The 17,198-nt window shown below is 44.0% G+C and overlaps 1 protein-coding gene across 4 annotated transcripts in view; it reads left to right on the top strand.

Annotated features, from left to right (window-relative positions):
• The first annotated feature begins 261 nt into the window (after nt 1–261).
• Nucleotides 262–17,198, top strand: part of USP35 (ubiquitin specific peptidase 35) — a 59,197-nt gene continuing 42,260 nt past the window's right edge. The window contains exons 1-6 of one of the 4 annotated variants that reach the window (XM_068266728.1): nt 262–325; nt 2,124–2,343; nt 10,616–11,009; nt 11,463–11,490; nt 13,732–13,784; nt 14,782–15,525. In XM_068266728.1, the coding sequence (XP_068122829.1) occupies nt 14,844–15,525 (682 nt within the window). In that variant the 5' untranslated portion in view covers nt 262–325; nt 2,124–2,343; nt 10,616–11,009; ... (1 more) ...; nt 13,732–13,784; nt 14,782–14,843. The remainder of the gene's footprint in view (nt 326–2,123; nt 2,344–10,615; nt 11,010–11,462; nt 11,491–13,731; nt 13,785–14,781; nt 15,526–17,198) is intronic. The other 3 variants (XM_068266729.1, XM_068266727.1, XM_068266730.1) reach the window with 3 other exon arrangements.

Below are 17,198 nucleotides of genomic sequence, written 5' to 3'. Positions count from 1 at the left end.
GCTAACAAGTGCCCAGTCAGGGCAGGAGAGCAGCTGACAGACAGCGAATTCACTGCCCGTCTGATAGAGGCCTAAAGCAGACTGTTTAGCCAAAGTTTCATGACTCTTCTAATCTGTTGTGTGTGCTTTGTATTTGTTTTATTTTTTAGTACAGAGAGACCAGGTATGTTCCTCTAACTAGCTGAATTGAACAGGAATAATAGTTGCCTGTTTTCCACAACTGCATAAACTGAGTGACTTTTTTTTCTCTTCGACACTGCCAGTCTTTGTGAAATCTGTTCCGATCAGCATGGAGCCGTCAAGCATTTGAATTCATATACATAAGGTAGGCAATCTGAATTCATATATGCTTCTCATTCTAAAAATATGTAAAGCTCAACTTAAAGGGGCACTATGGCGAAACATTTTAAAATTTAAAATATGTGCAAACATATACAAATAAGAAGTACATTTTTTACACAGTAAAATAAGCCATAAATTACTTTTCTCCTATGTTGCTGTCACTTACAGCAGGTAGTAGAAATCTGACAGAAGCGACAGGTTTTGGACTAGTTCATCTCTTCATAGGGTATTCTCAGGGATTTATTTATTTTCAAAAGCACTTAGTGAATGGCAGTTGCTCTGTCCAACTGCCAAAAAAACTGTGCAGCGAGCAGGGAAGCTGGCCAGCATCATTGTTTAAATCCTTTTTAGGGAATATCTTTAAAAAAAATAAAAGCCTTGCTTAGAATCCCCTATGAAGAGATGGACTAGTCCAAAACCTGTCAGATAATTCAATTTTAGTTTCAGCAGTCCACAGCACCTTATTCCAAAATGAAGCTGGCTTGTCCAAAGGTGTTTTAGCATACCTCAAGCGGCTCTGTTTGTGCTGTTGGAGAAAAGGCTTTTTCTGCATACAGCATCTCCTTGTGTAAAGTGCACCGAATGTTGAACAATGCACAAGTGACTCCATCTGCAGCAAGATGATGTTGTAGGTAGGTTTGATGCTGGTCTGTGGGTGGACTCTGACTGTTCTCACCATTTGTCGCTTCTGTCTAACCGAGATTTCTCTTGGTCTGCCACTTTGAGCCTTAACGTGAACTGAGCCCGTGGTCTTCCATTTTCTCAATATGTTCCTAACTGTGGAAACAGCCAGCTGAAATCTCTGAGACAGCTTTATGTATCCTTCCCCTTAATCATGATGGTGAACAATCTTTGTCTTCAGGTCATTTGAGAGTTGTTTTAAGACCCCCATGTTGCTACTCTTCAGAGAAAATTAAAAGAGGAGGGAAACTTACAATTGACCCCCTTAAATACTCTTACTCACAGTTGGATTCACCTGTGTATGTAGGTCAGGGGTCACTGAGCTTACCAAGCCAATCTGAGTTCCAATAATTAGTTCTAAAGGTTTTGGAATCAATAAAATGACTTATAATTTTATTTAAACAATTATTGCGCACTTTCTGTAAATGCAATAAACTTTTTTTTTCACTTCTCAAATATCACTGTGTGTGTCTCCTATATGATATATTTAACTGACATTTTTTATCGTAACAACCAACGATTTATGCAGGAAAATCAAGACGATTAACAATGTTGCCCATGGGAGTTCGCACGTTGGGCAAAATGGGGCATGCGCCCCCACCTGGCCAGCTGCGGCCCCCCCAGCCACACAAACCCGCAGGAGGAGGAAGCTACACAAAAGGAGGGGCAGCATGGACAGCGGCGGGGAGGGAGGCCAGACCCCCCACCTTCCTCACCTGGGTCCCCTCCTTCTGGCACTTCCCCCCTCCAAATTAGCAGTGGCAAACAGAAGCGGGCATCAGCGGGCAGAGAGGATTTACTTACCTTCTTTCTGCATTCCGGGCGATGGCGCGCATCGTCATCATCACGTGACACTGGTCACTGCCTTCTCCACCACTCTGTGCTTCCTGATTAGCGGAAGCTCAATGAGCGGCGGAGAAGTCTCGCTACGTGCCGCATGCCTCCCACCCCCCACATTTTTGCCCCCCCCCCGGAAAATTTTCTGTGGACGCCCATGATGTTGCCGAAACTTTTGCATCCCACTGTATATTGTTTTACTATTGTTTTCTGTTGTTTTTTTTATTTCCAGTGGATTTCATCTCTTGACTTTCATCCACCAGGTACACCCACAAAGCGGACACGAGGTTATGGGATATGTTCTTGTGGCCGCACACCCATCTGGGTACAAGTGCAACCATATTGCACAGGCACGGACCGTACTCTTGCATGCGCAGTATAACTGTGTTCAAACATGGACAGGAGCATGGCTGCAAAGAAGAAGAGGGTCCCAGCCAGCAGCGTTTGGGTTGGGGGACCATCCAGAGGCTTCCATCATCTTAGGTAAGTTTCTAACTTTTCTGTTTTTTACCCTCAAAGGTTTGCTTAAAGTGAACCTCTGGACTAAAAATCTACTCAGCAGCATTGAAAGGGCATGGTGTTTCTTAAACAGTTTCACAGCATCAGAACTTTGTTTTTCTTACCAAAGCATCATTTTTAGCTGCATTTTTAGCTAAGCTCCACCCATCAAAGAAAACCGCCAGGCGTTTTTTCCCTGATGCTGTGCAAAAAATGATGGGATTTCCTATGTTGTTGTTCACGTTGCCTAAAAACTGGGAGGGGTGATCAGCACACAGGACAGTTGGAACGGTGTCTTATGCTACCTGTCACCTCCTTTCACCCAAAAAGATGGCTGCCTTCATGAAATCAAACATTTGCCTGTTCTTTTAAAACAGTGTGGGTAAGACATTATATTACCTATCTATTTTAATTAACATAACTAATGTAACTTAATGACAGTATGGCCCGGTGCACACCAAAAACCGCTAGCAGATCCGCAAAATGCTAGCAAACTTTTTCTGTAGCGTTTCAGCTAGCATTTTGCGGTTTTGTGAAGCGTTTTTGGTGTAGTAGATTTCATGTATTGTTACAGTAAAGCTGTTACTGAACAGCTTCTGTAACAAACGCCTGCAAAACCGCTCTGAACTGCCGTTTTTCAGAGCGGTTTGCGGTTTTCCTATACTTAAAGAGAGTCTGAAGAGAAAATAGATCTCGCTTCAGACCTCATATATAGCAGGGGCATGTGTGCCCCTGCTAAAACGCCGCTATCCCGCGGCTTAACGGGGGATCCTGTCCCCTCAAATCCCCTCCGTAATGCGGGGAAGCGTTTCCGCATTGGGGCAGGGCTAACCGCCGCAGCCCTGCCCCACGCGCGTCTGTCAGACGCGTATCTCCGCCTCTCCCCCGCCCCTCTCAGTCTTCCTTCACTGAGAGGGGCGGGGGAAAGGCGGCGATGCGCGTCTGATAGACGCGCTGGGAGGCAGGGCTGCAGCCGTTAGCCCTGCCTCCAGGAAGACAAATGTAGCGACCAAGTCTGCGACCAACTTTTGCGGGGGGTGTGTTAGGGGTGAAGGGACCCCCGTTAAGCCGCGGGATAGCGGCGTTTTAGCAGGGGCACACATGCCCCTGCTATATACGAGAGCTGAAGCGAGATTTAGTCTCGCTTCAGTGTCTCTTTAACATTGAGTCAGAAACGCCTCCGCAATCCAAAATCTGCAGCAGCCCGGGAGTATGCGTTTCTGCAAAACGCCTCCCGCTCTGGTGTGCACCAGCCCATTAAAATACATTACCCTAGCGTATCCGCAGCCGCAAGCGGATCGCAAAACGCAGCCGAACCGCTCTGGTGTGCACTAGGCCTAAGTTTGTTTAGGTTGGAGTTCCTCTTTAACCACTTAACCCCACAGGCTATTTTACACTTTCTAGCAAGAGCCATTTTCCCGTCAGTGCTCCTCCCATTCATTTGGCCATAACTTAACCGCTAGTTTTCGCCACAGATTAGGCTTTTTGGGGGAGATATTTGTTTTACTTTATTTTCTATGCATTTTATAGGGAAATACAAGGACAAAAATGAAAAAACACTATTTCTCTAATTACATACCCTATAGTTTTTAAATAAACAATACTACTATAGATAAAACACATACATTTTATTTGCCCAGCTATCACAACATTTAAATTATGTTCCTAGTATAATGTATGGCAACAATATATTATTTGGTGTTTTTTGTACCCTATCAACAATTAGAAGCCTTATTTGCAAAAATAACTAAATAACCCCATTACATACACATGAAAAAAAGCTCAGGCCCTATGGTAAATATTTATGTATTTTTTTAACTATTACTTTTTTATGTTTATGTTTGGTTGGGGAGAGGGGAATTCATAAGGTATTAATAATTGTCAAATATCTTTTTTTAACTTTCATTTTAATTTTGGCCACTAGATGGTGCTACAAACTCCATCCAGGCAGTGTTCAATCTTTCTGTTTTACTTTCATTATTCATTCCAGGCACTTCGATTGGCTCAGGGAACACATGTTCCCCTTCACCAATCACAACCATGTAAATCCCAATATGAATGAGTGGCGGGAGCGTACGTGGGCACACGCACCTGCTGCTGATTGACAGGACTAACCAGTGCATCATGTTATCGGCAACAGTAATGAATCTGGACACATAAAATCGTCCAGTTTGAGTTAAGGAGTTAAAGAATTGTTCATTTTTCAATCATGGTAGGAATTCACTTTACTAGAACATTCGTTTGCATCTCAAGTTCAGGCTTAGTTTTTATATGAATCTTAACATGAATAACTCCCTTTCTGAAAATCTGTAACTACCTAGCAAGTGGTTCAGTTTAAACAGTAAGTGGTTGAGGCCAACGGGTGTGAGCAGACAGCTGTAGGTCTCTGAGGAAGATATGAATCAATGCAGCAGCATTTTCCTTTTTAATATTACAACATCCGCAATGCTCCTAGATGTTTGTATTCATCATTAATTTAAAATGATGTTCTGTTAAATGCATATTCAAAAAATGTCTGAATTGGGGGGTTTTAAATGAATGCTTAAAAAAACACAAAAACTTGAAATTATTTTTTGAAAATTGAAAAGGAAAATGTATTCTGAAGAAATAGACCCATAAGTCTTCCTAAGTGACCTACAGCTCTTTGTCACTAAGTGACAACATTTCTTTGTTACAGCCAATACAAATCCTGCTATAAATATGCAGAGTGTTTACTTCCTGCTTTCATGGAAGCAGACACAGGGTTAACATCCTCAGTTTACAAATTAGCTGCTCTGTCGAGGCTGCTGAGATTCCAGTGCTGACACAGCTGATAGATAAAATTACAGTTGTGATTAGTCACAGATGAGGGGGAATTAGACAAGCAAAACTCTCTAAATACGTACATGGTGGCTACCAGAAAGGGGTGAAAGGTGTGTGCTTCTAACCAGTCTTCCCCTGACTTATATACTGGCTTCCTCAAGTCTATTGACTAAGTTAAACGGACTCTCGTCTGATTAAAATGGCAAAGCGTTTGCATGCTGCATTCGCCTACCAGAATATGCAGGATCTAAGGACCCGTTTCCACTACAGCGGAAACCGGGCTGAATTCGGAGAGTTTCCCCACAGGCAAACCGCGCGGGGAAACTCTGCCATAGGAAAGTATGGCGACACCGGCCGAATCGCTTACCTTAGCGATTTGGCCGACATTGCCATCAGTTTCCGTGCGGGAGGCTGCGAATCCCATGCATGACACGGCTTCTGGGATTTGTCAGAAAGTGCCACCGCACATGGCCGCGAGACGCAGTGGAAACGGGCCCTAAAGCTACCTCCCTGCTATTCCCAAAGGAGTTGGCCCACGCAAAATACTTGCATCTCAACTGGGGCGCTGCGTGTAGGCCTCCTTGTACCCCCAAGAAATGGGGGCAGCGCAAACACCCCCACAAAGCAACCGTTGCCCGGGAGCGCCGCAACTGCCTCTAAGGGGGGGGGGGGAGGGCAAGAACACATGGATGGTGCTCTCCCCAGACTAGCGGCGCCCCTGTTGAGATGCAAGTATTTTGTGCAGGCCAACTCCTGCAGGAATGGAAGGGAGGTAGCCTTTGGTCCTGCATAATCTGGTAGGCGAATGCAGCATGCAAACGCTTTGCCATTTTCATTAGACGAGAGTCAGTTTAAATTAGTCAGTAGACTTGAGGCAGCCAGTATATAAGTCAGGTGAAGACTGGATAGAAGCACAAACCTTTCACTCTTCTCTGGTGTGCAACATACATGGTGGCTTTTCTATTTCCATTCTGTTCTGTGCAGCAGTTCATGTCCACTTTAAAGGACACTTGAAGTGAGAGGGATATGGAGGTTAACATATTTATTTGCTTTGAAACAATGTAAATTGCCTGGCTGTTCTGCTGATCCTCCTACTTTAAATGACAACTGTAGCGAGAGGGCTATGGAGGCCGCCATATGTATTTCCTTTTAAGCATTACCAGTTGCCAGGCAGTCCTGCTGATCCTCTGCCTGAAATACATTTGGCCATAGACCCCGAACAAGCATGCAGCAGATCAGGTGTTTCTGTCATGATTGTCAGATCTGCAAGATTAGCTGCATGTTTGTTGTTTCTGGTGTGATTCAAACACTAATGCATCCAAATAGATCAGCAGAGCTGCCAGGCAACTGGTATTGTTTAAATGGAAATAAACATGGCGGCCTCCATATCCCAATCGCTTCAGTTGTCCTTTAAAGAGAAACCGTAACCAAGAATTTAACTTCATCCCAATCAGTAGCTGATACACCCCTTTCCCATGAGAAATCTTTTCCTTTTCACAAACGGATCATCAGGGACATCTGTATGGCTAATATTGTGATGAAACCCCTCCCATAGTGTGATGTCAGGACCATGGTGCTGACAGTTTCCTGTCTGTGAACCTCATTGCATTGTGAAAAATAGACGTAGAAAAGGAAGGTCCGCACCAATGTCTCCACTTCCAATGACTTTATTCAGGACGTATCCAGTTACAGGTGATAGCACTTGACTGACATGTTTCGGACTCCAGGTCCTTAATCATAGTCATTTCATGGCTCAGTGAGTGCAGGTTAAAAAGAGAGAGGTAGTAGGAGGCGGGGCATGGCCCAACCCATCCTGGGGAGGGAACAAATCACTCGTCACATCCCACCAAAAACTACCAACTCACTAGAAATATAAAAATATATAAAACCAAACACTTACACAATTAAAATACAAGAAGCCAGCAAACAAAAAAAAAAAATCAATCAATTAAGAAATTTGTGCAGCTTAAATGGATGAGGAGTAACACACCAGCCATTAACAGAAAACGACATGCACTAATGGGATCAAACAGATGGTTTGCTATAAATGTTGAGCACATTAATTACAATATGAGATATTGTCCAGATTAATTGGAATATACCTCCCCTTAAAGGGGAACTTCAGCCTAAACAAACATACTGTTATTAAGTTACATTAGTTATGTTAATTAGAATAGATAATATAATCTTTTACCCACCCTGTTTTAAAAGAACAGGCAAATGTTTGTGATTCATGGGGGCTGCCATCTTTGTCATGGGGGCAGCCATCTTTTTGGTTGAAAGGAGGTGACAAGGAGCATGAGACACAGTTCCAACTGTCCTGTGTCCTGGTCACCTCTCCCAGCTGCACACACTAGGCTTCAAATGTCAAATTCAAAATGTAAAAAAAAAAAAAAAAAAATTGCATCAAAACAGCAGAACGAGAACAACAACATCAGAAATCCCATCATGCTTTGCACAGCATAAGGGGAAAACTGCCCGGGCAGTTTTCTTCTGTGCAGCTAAAAATTAGGCTTGTATAAGAGAAACAAAGTTCTGATGCTGTGAAACTGTTAAAGAAACACCAGGCCTTTTCAGTTCTGCTGAGTCGATTTTTAGTCTGGAGGTTCACTTTAACTAGAGTGACCAGACGTCCCGGATTGCCCGGGACGCGTCCCGGATTCGGGGTCCGCTGTCCCAGGCACCATGAGGTCCCGGGAAACGTTCCGCTTTCAGCAGCGGGACGTCCCGGCCTCGGGACTCTGGCCACTCTCTCCGCATGAACTGGCAGCGGCGTCTATAGACGCCGTGCCAGTTCATTGCCTGCAGCCCCGCTCCAGCCTCCTCTTCCGGTGTCTGCTCCGACACCGGCAGGCGAGCAGGGCTACAGCAAGATGGCTGCCGAAGCCCTGTACTTGAGACTATGTGTCTCCAGTACAGGGTTTCGGGCGCCATCTTGCCGTAGCCCTGTCAGCGCGGGAGACCAGAGCAGGAGGAACAAGACGGTCCCGGGACGGAGCAGCGCGCCAGAGGAGACTTCTGCCAGGTGAGTAAATGCTTTCTTTTCCAGGTGAACTTTGCCCGCATTACGTTTCTTGCCTGGTGAAATGTTTGCCCGCATTGCGTTTCTTGCCTGGTGAAATGTTTGCCCGCATTGCGTTTCTTGCCTGGTGAAATGTTTGCCCGCATTACGTTTCTTGCCTGGTGAAATGTTTGCCCGCATTGCGTTTCTTGCCTGGTGAAATGTTTGCCCGCATTACGTTTCTTGCCTGGTGAAATGTTTGCCCGCATTGCGTTTCTTGCCTGGTGAAATGTTTGCCCGCATTGCGTTTCTTGCCTGGTGAAATGTTTGCCCGCATTGCGTTTCTTGCCTGGTGAAATGTTTGCCCGCATTACGTTTCTTGCCTGGTGAAATGTTTGCCCGCATTACGTTTCTTGCCTGGTGAAATGTTTGCCCGCATTGCGTTTCCTTTCTGGTGAAATGTTTGCCCGCATTGCGTTTCTTACCTGGTGAAATGTTTGCCCGCAGTGCGTTTCTTGCCTGGTGAAATGTTTACCCGCAGTGCGTTTCTTGCCTGGTGAAATGTTTGCCCGCAGTGCGTTTCTTGCCTGGTGAAATGTTTGCCCGCATTGCGTTTCTTGCCTGGTAAAATGTTTGCCCGCATTACGTTTCTTGCCTGGTGAAATGTTTGCCCGCATTACGTTTCTTGCCTGGTGAAATGTTTGCCCGCATTGCGTTTCCTTTCTGGTGAAATGTTTGCCCGCATTGCGTTTCTTACCTGGTGAAATGTTTACCCGCAGTGCGTTTTCTTGCCTGGTGAAATGTTTGCCCGCAGTGCGTTTCTTGCCTGGTGAAATGTTTGCCCGCAGTGCGTTTCTTGCCTGGTGAAATGTTTGCCCGCAGTGCGTTTCTTGCCTGGTGAAATGTTTGCCCGCAGTGCGTTTCCTTTCTGGTGAAATGTTTGCCCTCATTGCGTTTCTTACCTGGTGAAATGTTTGCCCGCAGTGCGTTTCTTGCCTGGTGAAATGTTTGCCCGCATTGCGTTTCTTTTCTAGTGAAATGTTTGCCCGCATTGCGTTTATTTTGTACTGACATGTTGCCCGCATTGCGTTTATTTTGTACTGACATGTTTGCCCACATTGCATTTATTTTATACTGACATGTTTGCCCGCATTGCATTTATTTTATACTGACATGTTGCCCGCATTGCGGTTATTTTGTGCTGACATGTTGCCTATTGCGTTTATTTTCTGGTGTCCGGGGGAACTGTTACTTCATTTATTATTTAATGGTCATAGATGGCTATGTTTGCTGCTTTGTGGTTACGGTATGCTATTAGCATCACACAGTTTCTGCACACCCATGATGCAAAGTCTCGTTTGTCCACATCATGGCGTAAACACTGCTTTCTTATGCCTCGCTGTTACATCATTACGTTAGCTCCGCCCATACAATGTCATGGCCACGCCCATTTTTCGCCGCGGCGCGCAGCCCCCCCCGCCCCCGGTCTTCGGCGCTGCGCGCTCCTCAGTCCCCCCCCCACTTTTCGCCGCGCCCCCCCCCTCCACGCCCCCCTCCCCGTCCCAGGTTGAACCCACAAAAATCTGGTCACTTTACCTTAACTCGTGACCAAAGCCAAATCCCACCTGGCATTTAAACCCTTGGGTGACCTGGTGCCAAGGCGGAAGATCCAGAGTGCTTCCCTCTTGCGAATCAGGGCTTGAGAATCACCTCCCCATTTGGGCAAAAAAACCCTCTCTATTCCGTGGAAGGAGAAACCCGACATGTCCCCACCATGTACCTGCCGATAATGTTTGGCAACATTGGAGATATTCTGAGTGGACCAGCCTGCTCCCAAAAAGTGTTCAGACACCCTGGCTCTGAGTGGTCTGGTGGTTGTGAAAAATAGTTGTTTATAGCTGGGTCCAATTGCCAAAAAAAGCAAGCAGCTTCTCCTTCCACTGACATCACCTGCCAGCAGTAAAAAATGTCACCATGTGATAAATGTCAGAATGTAAATCAGGGAGAGGAAAGATTTTACAATGGGCAAAAGCTAACTAAATCATTTATACATAATTATTGTAAAAATGAAGCACTTTTTTTTATTACATTCTTTTTTTACCGGAGTTCCTCTTTAAGGATGCATACATGCCTCTAGACTTATGTTTCCTGTTGGGGATTGGGGAAATAAATATGGCATCCACCATATCCCTCTCACCATATCGCTCTCACTGTCCTTTAATTATAAGACATTCTGATAATTTGTCCCACAATCTGCAATGTTATCAATGTTATCATTAGTGAAGTGTAAACATGCCTTTCAGTGATGTAATATCAGTCTTTGCATGTTTTCTGTTGCTTTTTTTTGCTGTGTTTAATGTTTTAGAGCAAAAATGTATTTTGAGTTTGATAGCACTTTTAATGGCAGCAGTATACAGAGCTGAACTGAAGGGATTGTTTTTTTCTCGTGATCAGAAGTGGGATTTCGCAGCTTGTCGCTCGCCTGCTTGTCTCAGTGTCCTTGCTTGGGGGGTGTGTGGCGAGAGCGCTGGCTGTGCGGTCTGGCGGTGGGCGTGGATTGCACTCCAGGGAGAGCCTTTCAGACAGCGGAGGAGATATTGAACTTTGGGCACAGAATTCTTCTCAGCATCCTGCAGTGAGGAGACGCAGTGTCCCTCCTAGCATCTCACGCTCTGCCTGGGACCAGGAGACACAGGAGAACGTACCCCGCCTGCGGATCATTCATGACTGACTGTCACAGCACGTCCAGCCTGCTCTCCGAGCTTCTGGAAAACACTGCATTATTCTCTCCCAAATCCCTCCGATGGTGACTTCTGCGTGATCTCTGTCCAGCGTAACCGAGGCGCAGGTGAGTGGTAGAAAAGGCGTCCCATATAAATCATACATTTCATCTGGGGCTATTTAGTTTTATATAACTGTAGAACTATTTTTATACAGTTAAAGGGGGACTCCAGAATTATGAAATAATTGCTATGAGAAAGCAGCATGGTTTGTTGTTTAACTTTGTAAATAACATGTATCACCCATGTTGCTTTGTTAAGCCTCCATCAGCATTTGAAATTTAGGATGAAATGAAATGAGAATTATTTCCAGTGTTGGCTGGGAAGGAAGGGGTGTGTCCACTGCATTACACAGCGTACAGAATGCTATTCTGGTGTGTGTGTGTGGGGAGGGGCGGGGGGGGGGGGGGGGGCTTTGATGTAAAGTTAAAGTTGTATTTACTTCAGATGATCAACTCAAGGGAAATAAAGGGATGTTTTTCTTTTCTTTACTTTTTTTCTTTTTTATTTTCTCTGCACAGGATTGGATATTTGAAGCATCCAAAAAAGGTTAATTATTCAATCTGATATGCTACACTAACAATGCAGGCAGTGCCCTACTTAGAAAATGACTCCAGTTACAATTTTTCATACATACAAACAAAATTGTCTCCAATTACAATATATGTATTTTTTTTTATTATTTTATATTTTTGATGTTACCTGTTTCAGTATTGTGTGAACTGTTGTAAGTAGTTTAAAACAAATTAAAAGAACGTTGAAAACAACCAACAAACAGTTTATACTAAATGTCCAGACCCAGAGTTGTTCGAAAATAAATCGTTTATGCATGTTTTACCATGTATAACACAGGACTCAACTTACCAACAAATTCAACTTACTAACAAAGTCCTGGAAAGTAATTTGTTTATCAGTAGGGGCCCACCTGTAAGATTAGCTTAAGGGGAGTCCTTTGTTAGATTTTCTGAATTTGGCACTGGATTGTAAGTGAAAGAACTGTCTCTACTATATATCTGTGAAAGTTCCTGTGTGCTTAACAGGCTGCAGGAGTATTGTGGCATTGATGGTTTAGTCCTCCAATAGTTCTCTTCCTTCCTGGCTGGCAGAACCCAAAGGGTAGCCTTGGGGCAGAGCCGGGACAAGGTCTTCCAGCACCCAAGGCTGAGACACCAAAATGCACCCCTCCACCCCTCCCACTCACCCCAGCACACCGATTGCTATTAGAGTAAGAGGCGCCCCAGGGCCCCAACACCTTAATCTCTAGTTATCTGGCTTGCAGTCACTGCCACGTATGCCATTTTCTTATTTCTCTCTGCTTCAAACGCAATAGGGGAATGATAGCTGAGTGAGTTGTGCCCCCCTCCTACCCTGCGCCCTGAGGCTGGAGCCTCTCTCACCTCTGCCTTGGCCCGGCCCTGCCTTGGGGTCTTTCCGGTCCAAGCCTGTTCCACTAAAATATAGTGTGCCCCAGGGCTCGGAACTATCCCCTTTGTTGTTTACCATATACATGCTGCTACTTGGGAAAATCATCCAAAAACATGGTCTGACATACCACTGCTATGCTGATGACACCCAGGTATAATTGTCATTCCAACCTGACATGACAGACCCCATTCCAAACATAAACACATGCTTAGCTGAGCTTCAGGAGTGGATGACAAACAACCAGCTTAAACTAAATGCAGGCAAAATTGAGGTTCTTGTTATCGGAGGTCAGCGCCTAACAGCAAAGCAGCTCCAGACACAGTCAACTCCAGTGAGGAGAATACACAGACCTGACCAGCTCCAACCCTGTGTGCAGCTCGGGTTTATTGATGGAATTGTATGTGTAGTACCGATAAGGAATAGAGCATTAGTAGCAAAGAAAAAAGTCTCATATTTTTATTTTCAGTTATATAGATATTTTTTAATAATGTTGCATCATTCTGTCACAGTTACAGTTTTAAAAGTATACTGTCTTTTCAACTATAAAACAAAGCAGAAATAATTACTCTTTTAACTTTTCTGCAGTAAAACCTTATCTCAAGCCGCTGTCTCTCACTATTTCTTTGCTGATTACAGTTTACCAGAGACGAAGCACCCTCATGTATTTTGCCATATAGATCAGTGGGAACATTAGAGAAAACACATACCATGCTCTCTGTTTCATTCTGCACTGCACAGCTTGTTTCTTACCAGACCAGATAAAATCCCCGACTGAGCATTCAGTCTGGCTTTGCTATAATGACTCAGCTATAATGATTCCTGAGCAGAACCACAAGGGGGCAGGCTTGGGCTTGAAAAGACATCAGAGAAGACAGACTTAGCTATAATGATTCCTGAGCAAAGCCAGACTGAATGCTCAGTCTGGGATTTTATCAGTGCTGGTAACAAGCAGGCTGAGCAGTGCAGAATGAAACAGAGAGCAAGGTAGGTGTTTTCTCTAATGTTCCCACTGATATATATGGTAAAATACATGAGGGTGCTTCGTCTCTGGTTCACTTTAAGTGCTTCAGAAAACAGGACTGTATTCCACCAAATAGCTCAGAGAAGCTTTTTTGCATAGCAACTGAAGCTTTTTAACCCTTCAGATAACAACTGAAGCTTTTTAACCCTTCCTGTACTGGAAAACAATAGGAGGCCTTTTTTTCTTTGCTACTAATGTTCTTTTTTTTTTAGCTGTACTGCACATATAATTCATAATTTCATGAGTTTATTTTTGCTTCAGGTTTGGTTTAACACAGGTAAATCTTCTACGTTTCTTCCATCAAACTGGGACTGGATTTTTTTATTTTCGTTCTCTTCTATTAGGTGGAAAGTCTGCAGACCTGGATCATATCAGAACACAGCGAGGCTGCTTAGAGGTTAGTAAATCGGTGCTTGTGATCCTGGAAACATAAGTAACGAGGAAAATGTTTCTTAAAATAAATGTTTAGTTGTAATAGGGGCAGGCGGTGTTGCAGAGGAAATCCAAAACCAATGCAGATCCTCATTTAGAAATGCCCCCTTCAGGATGGGGAATATACAGCGATGAAAGGGGACACCTCTCCTCCCAAATCCTCTATCTCTAGTCCTTGCCTTGTCTATTATTCATAAAGATTACCTTGCAAGAATAGAATGACACAGCAAAACCTGATCTTAGCAGAAAAAGGAGAGATTTATGGCTTGAAATAGAGAGATCCTATTATAGGCTTGATATGGTAACACGTTCTATAAGTAGCTATAAAGAGGCCCTGCCAATGGCAGTTATAATGCAGGACACCCAAGGTGAGTGGGATGTGGAGGCTGCCATATTTATTTCATTCTAAACAATGCCAGTTGCCTGGCAGTCCTGTTGATCTTCTGGCATAGATAATGTCTGAGTCAAAACTCAGGAACAAGCATATTGCTAAACCAGTAAAACCTGATCTGCCGTATAGCATACCAGAATAGCAAGCTGCTTTTACCACATGCAGCTAAACATAATTAAGGCCAATCTATATGGATAAGTGCCTCCACCCCCCCCCCCCCTCCCCTTCTCCATAGCAAATAAATGTATCATTAGCCTGAAGGCTAATGATGTGTCTGTATAGCATTGGTCCCCAAATGATTTGCAGCCTCCGTGGCGAAATCTGCGGGGGGTCCCGGGCGAATCGCTCCCGCAAGCGATTCCGCCGCGCCGCCGTCATCCCCTATGGCAGAGTTTCCCAGTGCGAATGATGTGCAGGGAAACTCTGCAGAATCGCGGCGAAACCGCCCTAGTGGAAACGGGCCCTAAGGGATCATTTCCCGATCCCCAACGGTCAACACTTCTCTCATGTGTGTACCTTACATTTAATGTGTAGTCTGTTAAGTGATAATCTTTCTCCAATTATCTTCCAGTTTTGTTGCTTATGGTATCTGGACAAAGTTGAGATATCGTAATCGGATTCCAAAAAGAAGCCATGGATAAGATTTTAGAAGCCGTTATGCAGTCTTCCTACCCCATGTATGTCAAACAGAGCTTAGCTCGAAGAGTGATTGAAGCCTCCAAGCAGCCTATCGACAGCGAACAATGCTGGTCCATGCTGGAACTCTCCACCAAGCTCTTCTTTTTGGGTGAGTCCTGTTTTGCCCGGGAGACTGCAAGGGAAGTTCTCGAAGTCTTCGGCAGGTACCACCCAGAAGAATTTGAAGAGTTTTTCAACATTAGGTTCATCTTGAATCTTCTCCAGGAAGGATATGGCTCCCTTGGAAGGAGACATGCCTTCATTTTGGACTACATCCACCTGGGGCTTCAGTTTGTCTTGGACAAACCATACACGGCAGAGATTTTTAGGCTGCTGAGAATAGAAGTCCTTCGTATTGTGTGTGAAAGACCAAGCCTTAAAATTTGTGTGAGGATCAGCAAACTACTGACATCTTATTCACAGTGTATTCCAGTGGGACAACACCAAGTTTTGTTCTGCCAACAGCTCATCAGATGCTTTGGTCAGTTTCATTGTTATTCAGAAGGTGAGGAGGGCATTATACAGTTCCTGGACCAGGTGAACAGAGTCAGTGGCCTTCTGCAGAACATATGGAATCTTGATACATCATTAATTCTGCCATCCTTAAAGGAGTTATTTGCTGTTATCTCATCAACAGGTAAGAAATATAAAATTAATTTGGATGATGGCTATGGTCAAAAGGCTAGGGTGCACAAGGCTGGGGTAAAAGGGGGTAATGACTTTTACATTGACCCAATATGGCAACTTTTAATCTAGACCCCATCATAAGTTCAGTACTGTAGGTATATGTGAGTAGATTAGATGGATCTCTTGCCATCAGTACTATACAATTTTTTTGATCATCCTTATGCAAGTTCTATAGTTGTGTGATGTTTAGATGCTTCTTGAAGTTTAGATTTTTTTTTTTGTTCTGCAAAAACTCCCATAAACCTCTATGCCCATATGCTACAATTATCTATGCTGGTGTGAAGTTACCCTAGCAGAACACTAGTCTGTTGGTTGAGAACAGCCCAAAGTTGACCCATTCCACTGGGAGACCTCTGCCAAGACGTTTCTTAGGTGCACTGAAGATGTTAATACCGAGAGAGGGTGAATGAGATGCTTATAATTTAAAATTTTATGTTGATTTTAGCAACTTTATGCAGCTTGGAGTTGGACCATTCACTAGCCCATAATTCTGATTGGTGCAGTTCTAAGCTCCTTGAAATGAGTAACATCTCAATGACTACCTTCAGGCTAATCGATCCCTCACCCTCCTCCTCTGCCATCTAGATCCTATGGTAGATGCCACGTTATCTTCGCGAGTTGGCACAACGGGGCATCTACCAGAGGATCTAGGCAGCGAAGGAGGATGGGACCGATTAGCCTGAAGGGAGCTGGCGGAAGCCCCGTGCATATATAATTTTTTTCTCTATTTGTTCATCTCAGGTACGCTTCAAGTAATTTTTGAAATACTGTCAAAAAGGTCTGAAAAAATGTTTTCCTAGCCAACACTTGATTTGATTAGTAAGCGCATGCGTCTTGCAGATCGCAAGAACACAACTTTTATAATGTACAGTACTTATTCTCATAAGTGAAATGTGCTTCTTGCTGAATGGCAAGCGCTGCGCACCGCATGCTGCATTTCTGCAAATTGTTGTGCTTGTATTGATATCACAACAAATTGCGTGTGAACATTCCGCATTGTGATTTTGCAGTAAGATTTTACTAGATGAACCAATTAGATCAATTTATTTAAAAAATTGTGTCACAAAACACAAGTGCAAACACACTGACAACCCCCCCCCCCCCCCCCCAAAAAAAAAAAGAATTAAAAAGCTGTGCAAAATAGCAAAAAGTAAAATTCCATTTTAAGCTCCCAGACTTATTGGCTGACCTTTTTGATACTATATTGGCCTGATAAAGCGGTTATGGCCGGAGTAAAGCGTTGTGTAATGTATCTTACAATAAAACGTATTCTTAATATACATTATTCATTGAGGTAAGCTTTGTCCTTATCCTTTTTAAATGCAATCGATCCTTAAAGAGAACCAGAGACGAAGCATCCTCATGTATTTTACCTTATAAATCAGTGGGAACATGACAGTAAACACCTAATATTCTCTTTGTTTCATTGTTCTCTGTTTAATCTGACTGTTATCAGCTCTGATAAGAATCCCCGACTGAGCACTCAGCCTGGCTTTGCTATGGAAAGATTATAGTTGAGTCTGTCTTCTCTAGGGGCTTTTCAAGCCCAAGCCTGCCCCCTTGTGGCTCTGCTATAATGATTCAGCTATAATCATTCCTGGCAAAGCCAGACTGAATGCTCAG

Source organism: Hyperolius riggenbachi, chromosome 2, assembly GCF_040937935.1.
Source record: "Hyperolius riggenbachi isolate aHypRig1 chromosome 2, aHypRig1.pri, whole genome shotgun sequence".
In the NCBI taxonomy this organism is placed as follows: domain Eukaryota; kingdom Metazoa; phylum Chordata; class Amphibia; order Anura; family Hyperoliidae; genus Hyperolius; species Hyperolius riggenbachi.
The sequence above is the reverse complement of the archived record's forward strand: the minus strand, read 5'-3'. Positions and strand labels throughout refer to the sequence as shown.